This window comes from Pseudochaenichthys georgianus, chromosome 14 (assembly GCF_902827115.2).
Source record: "Pseudochaenichthys georgianus chromosome 14, fPseGeo1.2, whole genome shotgun sequence".
Taxonomy (NCBI): Eukaryota; Metazoa; Chordata; class Actinopteri; order Perciformes; family Channichthyidae; genus Pseudochaenichthys; species Pseudochaenichthys georgianus.
Window position 1 is genome coordinate 11,424,940 of NC_047516.1, and position 7,598 is coordinate 11,432,537.

Here is a 7,598-nt window from a genome sequence, read left to right on the forward strand (position 1 = left end):
AAAAGATATGTAGAGGATTATTAACTATCAGGTCAAACAGCACTGTGCCGCCATCTAGTGGCCACAAACACTTACACATATGTATGCCAGTCTATTTTCAGCCTCATCATCCCAAACTCCATTTAAAACATACGTCTATTTTATTGTGACTTGTTTCTAAAGGGAAATACAATTATTAAAATTACAATAAGGTTGGTTTTAGAGATAAAAGTATGCACTTTTAAATTCGGCACTCGTACAATACACCAACATGCTCTCAACCGAGTATATACTCAGGTTTTAGTAACAGATAATCGCTGCTTAATTAAATTGTATTGCAAATGGCAGCAGACTCATATACTGAGTGGAATATCGTGTATTGACGAACAGAAACAGTATTGGAACATGACTAAAGTTTAAACTCACATGGGATTACCAGAAAAAAGTCATTTTAAATTATTTATTTAGACGTAATGTTTTTAAACGGAAATGTGCGTTACATCTCTTGAACAACAGCACAACTCACCAAGTGGTAGGAGTCGTAAGAGTTAAAAGACTACATTGACTTGCATTGGTTTGTATTTGTGTAAGATTATAGACGGAACATGTATTATCGTACCTGTTTGTTGATCTTTTACGCAGATGATTCCTGAAAGGTCTGGTTTTATTTAATATGATTTCATTCACCAGAGCTCTCAGGAGCCAACATCAACAACAAGTTTATACACAATGGAAAACACAGCATTTGTTCCACTTTTCTAAGATTTTCCCTTAATGGTGACATTTTTCTATCGATTTAAAGTAAAACCTGAATAGAGTTTTAACATAGTAACCCACAAACCCTCATCATGTTTCGACATGATAGGTATGTCCCATTGATGAGGGCGGTGTCATCTTAAATGCCAGCCTTTTTCGTTTCCTCACTTTGTCTTGTTTCAGGGACCCTTCAGCTGAGAGAATCCTGGTTTCTGACTGAGCAGCTGAGATGGCGTTAAACGGTAAAATCGCAGTAGTGACTGGAGCAGCGATGGGAATAGGAAAAGCAATAACGAAGATACTCCTGGAAAACGGTGCCAAGGTAAAGCTTTACTTGTGTGAGATCTAATTGAAGGTAACAGGATGTTCTATGTAGGCCTATGAATTAAGTGGTGACAACTAGGTACATTCTTAATATTTAAATATTCTCCAGATATTATAGTCATATTTCAACCTGCTTTTAAAAGTAAATCAGTTTAATAAATGAACGTTTTTTATAATTTAGCACTGCAACGTGCCTTATCTTTATTGACATATGGGGATCAATTCAGGAGCAAAGGCACGACAGCCTCCAAAATCATCATAAAGTTGAATCAAGAGGAAACCAGTTCAACAAAAACTGAACATTTTTAAGGAAGGATTTATTCCTAGAATGTTGTGACTACACTTTTTAGCTATGTGTTAATCCTATGTCTTTCAGGTTGCCCTCTTGGATGTGAATGAAACAGCTGGAAAGAGTTTAATCGAGGTCCTCGGAAAACAATATGGGCCAGAGAGAAGTTTGTTCCTGAACTGTAACGTGGAATCAGAAGAGCAGATCAAAGGTAGCAGGCAAACACACACACACACACACACACACACACACACACACACACACACACACACACACACACACACACACACACACACACACACACACACACACACACACACCACACACACACACACACACACACACACACACACACACACACACACACACACACACACACACACACACACACACACACACACACACACACACACACACACACACACAAACAAAGGAAATAGGGAAGGTACTTAAAAGGGAACAGCAGCTGGGATGTTGTAAACAAACCTAGACACGCATGAACATGAAGCTAATCAATCCCACCAGAAACCTGTTTTGTGTTAACATATTGCTAAAATCACACAAAGGGGAATGTTTAGATGTTATGTTCATCTATGTACATGTATTTAGTAGAATATACATTGTTATACCCCATCAGTATGTTGATTCTTTGTTGTTCTTTATGTTCAACACATTTAGTGCATATGACAAAAAAAATGTGACTTGACTTTTGAAAATGGCATCAATTATTCCATAATAGCTATATTATAACTTTATAATTATAGTTTTTCATTTTTATTTCATGCAACAAATTATTAACAAAACCTTTTGTCAAGTAAATATTTGGTCTATAAAATGTGTTTTCAACTGTCTAAAAACCCCAAAAATAATTTAGTTATCAGTAGTACTATCTGAACAGGGGGGACAAATGAAATAAATGTCAAAATCCCGAAGCAGCGGTTTCATGGACCTTGTTTTGAATTTAAAGATCCCTTGACATGCTTTTCCGGTTATTACCCGTCCCCTTGTGTGTTATGTAGCTTTTTCTGCATGTAAACGGTCTGCAAAGTCACAAACCCTCAAAGTACACCCTGTAGCGAGTAAAACTCTAACACAGAAAATACCTGTCTATGCCCCAGGCCAGAACGCCTCGTTGAAGATTTTTATTTTCCCCTTTCTTTCAGATCTGCGGACCAATCCGCGGATCTGCGCACACACACTCACTCAGCCGTTACGTACCGTACCGTACCGTACCGTACCGTACGTATGGCGGAGTACAGGCGGAGTACCGCGGTTACTGTAGTAGGCTAATGGAGGGGACTTTGACAGAGGATTACTCAAAAAGTACACAGTAAAAGTAATTAATTTCATTTCTGGTAGCAGTCAAACTAGTAGTCCAACAGTGTCAGTGTTATTAAGAACTTGTGGTAAAAAACTCTAGAGCAGTGCTTCTCAAAGTGTGGTCCGCGGACCATTGGTGGTCCGTGAGCGCCCCCTAGTGGTCCGCGAGTATATTGGTAACATTTCACATTTGAAATAAATAAATACATTTAAGTTGTCCGCACTCTCGCGGGAATATGGAGTGAGCTTAAGTTTCACTTTCGATTGCATGATATAGTCCAGCGCAACACCTTCGTCACACATGTTGCCACTTGTTTGTTCTATTTTCAGGCGATTTGTAATCTGTTCTCGAAAAACGATGTGATTTTGGATATTTGTGGAGTTAGGTGGTCCGCGAGTGTTTTTTTATTGATTAAGTGGTCCTTGGTATGACAAAGTTTGAGAAACACTGCTCTAGAGCAGTGGTTCCCAAACGGTGTGACGCGGCACACTGGTGTGCCGTGAGGCAAGTCCGGGTGTGCCGTGGGATTTTGTGACAACCATACGTTATTATTGCAAACTACACAAAAATAATTATTTTTTAATTTACTATATCAGTACTTTGTAGGTTTATATGTACGTAATCTGCGCAATTTGCGCGTCCACATCTCCACGTGCAGTGCTGCATAAACATGGCTGAGTCAGCGATAACTCTCGAGGGGTGGAGGTATGCCCATTATTTTGAGTTCATCCGAAGAATAGACAGGAATGTGACGGTGAGGTGCAAACTGTGTCCAGGCCAGAAGCTGTTATCCACTGCTGTAAACATCACGTCAAACCTCAACAAGCACCTGCAAAGAACACATGCTAAGGTGGAGCTACCGCACAAGCTATTTGTTGTTTGTTTATATCAGTCTGTTCTTCTTCTCTGTCTTCCGGTTGTTGCCTGTTTTGAATGACGAATACACACTACCGCCGCCTGCTGGTAAGGAGAGTTATTGCCACTCACGCATGCGCAGTTCGTACGTGCTCGGCTGAAGTCTTTGCGGTGTCTGGTTCCAGTGCAACACATGGCCAACACGCAGGAGAACACGCCGACGCAACAGCGTGAGCAGAGATAGACTGAGCAAAATATACAGATAGCAGGAGACAGAGGACAGCCATGGTCAGATAGGAAAACATTCAGGATCTGGATCAGTCTTATGCGACAATGGAAACTGAACTAAAGAGAACATTTGAAACTTTAGCAGTCTGCGTGATCTGCCTGCAGGGAGGGGCGGGCCGGCCCTGCGAGTAAAGTAACGAGTAAAGTAACGAGTTACTTTATGTAGAGAGTAACGAAGTAGTGTAATATATTACTTTTTTTTTTTTAAAGTAATTTGTAATATGTAATATATTACTTTTTTTTAGTAACGACCCCATCTCTGCTGAAATGTTACATTTATAATTTGTAGTTCAGGAGGACCATGGACAATGCAGCTTCCTTGCATTGACAGTTCTCTGTGCTGAATTTCCTTTGTCTCATTTTTAATGTTGTGACCTGTCTGGTTTAAATGAGTGTGTTGCTGCTTTGATGAAGCCTAATTTGATAACGTTTCAAATTAATTTCTGAAATATTTCGTTAATAAATATTTCACGAGTAATATAGTTGTCTTTGTCACATTTTATTTGGCATTAGTAAATAATTATGCACATTTACAGATATTGTACATAATATGAGTGATAACACGTGTTATAAGGGCTATTTTGCACAATAGGTGTGCCTTGTGATTTTTACTTGTCCTTTGGTGTGCCTTGGGCACAACAAGTTTGGGAACCACTGCTCTAGAGTATGTGTGTCCCACTTGTGGCTTTCTGGCACCTGCGTCACCTCAGCCGTCTCTCCAGTTTGTTTTTTCAAATCAGCTGCTCTTCATTTTTCCCCCTGCTATATTCAATGAGTGAAATATTTTTGTTCACAAGTTCTTAATAAAACTGACACTGTTGGACTCGGTACTAATTTGACTGCTACCAGAAATGAAATGATAGGCTACTTTTATTGTGTACTTTGTGAGCATCAATGATATGCTATACATCTATATATCATATTATATCTAATATCAATATTGTTAACTTCAACCAAAGTCTATTTAAATAGTGGGCAAAATGGGTTAATTGCCATGCATGTGGTGTTTGATATAGTTTATGTTGTTTATAGTTTAGTTTCAACTACTTTAGGCAGAAAAACGTATATTGACTAAAACTTTTTTTACAATTTACTATAATTTAGAAAGGTTTTCGTGAGAAATCATTTCAGAGTAAACTTTCTTTTCATTTTATATTTAAATTCAAAATGTTGGCACACAACATTATTAATGTATACATTTTTATTATTTTTTTAAAATTATGAATCCATTTATTGTGTTTCCTTGTGGCTGGGGAAGATATCCAGCAGTTCAACATGCAAATGTTCTATTACAAGTAAGTATACGTATAACATGGAGAAGGAAATAACATACGTTCCACGACTGATGGAAGAATCTGCGAGGAATGAACTAGGAGTAGAGAAATAGTCCTTAAAAGACAGCATTGTCATAAGAGGCCAACAAGAGTCAGGGTGTGTCACTTTGCTGAAGGCCAGTCTCTAAAGACTTTCCAAGGTGTAAAAATGCTGCTGCCAGAGACTGGAAGTATTGCTGATAATATGTCCACCATATCCTCTTAAAATACTCCAAAAATATCAGTCTCATGAAGAAAGGTTTTTTTTAACGCTTATTCAAAATAGCAGAGAAACATGCATTCTTGTACTCAGGAGGGGACATTGACAGAGGATTGTTGGAAAAGTACACAAAGTACTTCATAGTACTTCTGGGGGTAGTTTCACTAGTACTGAGTCCAACAGGATCACTCTCACGAAGAACTAATGGCAATAAAAAATAATTCCCTCATCAAATTTAGCAGAAGTGGCTAGATTTTGTTCTCAGCAGGGGACTTTGATAGAGTATTCCTCAAACAATACATTGTGGTGACACCATGTGGGACCATAATTCACCTTGCTTATTGTGTTGCCACACGGACCCTTTAGTGGGGAACACCTGTAGCTTTAACTGCCATTCCTGCTAGCTCATCATGCAGAGCAGACGATGTGTTAACCTCTCTGATATTAATGGATAATAAAGATTGGAACTCCATTCTTAATACACCGCCTCCGACTCTCTTTTCACGGCACTACACTGGTGACCCTGACTTTTCCGAGAAAGTTTCCAGAAAATTAACGAACATGGCTGAGCGCGATGTTTTCATTAAGCTGCCGGAATTCTGGGAGCACGCCGCGGAGGCATGGTTCGCACACGTGGAGGCACATTTCGCCTGCCGACAGGTCCGTGACGGGGACCTGAGATACTACCATGTGGTAGCAGCGCTGGGGAGCTCCACGTCGTCCAGGTTGGTGGGATTTATCATGGACCCCCCGCACCATGGCAAATATGAGGCGATTAAGGCCCTTCTCCTTAAGACATTTAGCTTATCTGCTAAGGAGAGGGCCCGCCAGTTACTTGACATTCAAGGCCTAGGAGACAGGAAGCCTTCCCAGCTAATGGAGAAAATGATAAATCTGCTAGGGGGGGAAGATCCCCGGATTTTATTCACGGAGATTTTCCTGCGTCACTTGCCGCCCCGGGTCCAGACGGCACTGGCCAACACGCCTGTCACGGAGCCCCGTGCCTTGGCTGAGGAAGCAGATCGTTTTTTCCTGGCTACACAACAGCCCGGTGCAGAGACGTTAGCCGCGACACGCAGCGGCCCATCATCTGCAATCAAGAAAGCGTGGCGGAGGCAGGACACGGCTCTATCGAGCCGGCGTGGAGACACCGGAGAGTGCTTTTACCACGCACGTTTCGGGACAATGGCAAACAAATGCATCTCCCCGTGCAGCAACAAACCCCCGGGAAACGGAGGGGCCGGTGTTCCGGTTTAACTGGTTCCCCGATCAACTGGTTGACAGAGGTGGAGGCGTGGCCTTCGACAGAGATACACATTTCGATCGCTTCTTCTGTCGTTTACATAAATCTTTTGGTATATTTGGCTGGATAGGAACACTTTGATGCACATTCAGTACCAGTGTGTGAGGTTGTAGTTACGATGGCGATATCCGGACGCGAACAGCGAGGACTACAAAAAGAAAAACGAGTTGACATGGGCATGTCTGTTCAAAACATTGCGAGCTCCAATAAATCATTCAAACCAGCTATTGTTGGCAGACTTATTACTGAATATCGTTCTTAATGTGATACCAAGTCCATCTGAGACCCGTGTACACCTTCAGACAGCCTCCAAGTGAAGCACACGTTGTTTACTCACAGTTTGAAAGCAGCGTGGAGAAGTCTTCAGCTGTGTTAAGCTGTGATCCGCTCGAATAAATCCTTAAAACCAGCTATTGTTGCCCGAATTATCACTGAATATCGTTCCTAATGTGATACCAAGTCCATCTGAGACCCGTGTACACCTTCAGACAGCCTCCCAGTGAAGCGTACGTTGTTTACTCAGAGTTTGAAAGCAGCGTGGAGAAGTTTTCAGCTGTGTTAAACTGTGATCCTCTCAGGTAAACTGTGATTCGCTCAGGGGAAATGGGATCCGCCCAGATTAAACTGTGTTACATCTTCTGTGGCTATCTACCAGCGATCATGTTTAATATGAAAGACACACACATACATCCCTTATAAAAAACGCCATTCTGCAGCACTCATCCAGATAAGATGTGACTGTTAACTCGTTTTGCAAAGACAGCAGCAGAAATGTCATTGCTGCATGTGCAGGGATATTTAGACTTTAAAATGCTGATGGGTCATTAATCTTGGTCTCGGCAAACAATATTAGGAATCCTCTATTCAAACTACATAATATTCAGTGTCCATCGACATGAAAATAACAAAAAAGTTCATGCTGGACTCAAACCCGAGTCCCAACAGCAAAA

At 41.0% G+C, this 7,598-nt stretch overlaps 1 protein-coding gene across 2 annotated transcripts in view; it reads left to right on the forward strand.

Annotated features, from left to right (window-relative positions):
- Positions 1–354: 354 nt before the first annotated feature.
- LOC117458869 (15-hydroxyprostaglandin dehydrogenase [NAD(+)]) overlaps positions 355–7,598 on the forward strand; it is a 22,048-nt gene continuing 14,804 nt past the window's right edge. Inside the window, exons 1-3 of one of the 2 annotated variants that reach the window (XM_034099569.2) lie at positions 355–511; positions 919–1,057; positions 1,436–1,559. In XM_034099569.2, coding sequence (XP_033955460.1) covers positions 965–1,057; positions 1,436–1,559 — 217 coding nt within the window. In that variant the 5' untranslated portion in view covers positions 355–511; positions 919–964. Of the gene's footprint in view, positions 512–534; positions 554–918; positions 1,058–1,435; positions 1,560–7,598 lie in introns of those variants that run through there. The other variant, XM_034099570.2, reaches the window with a different exon arrangement.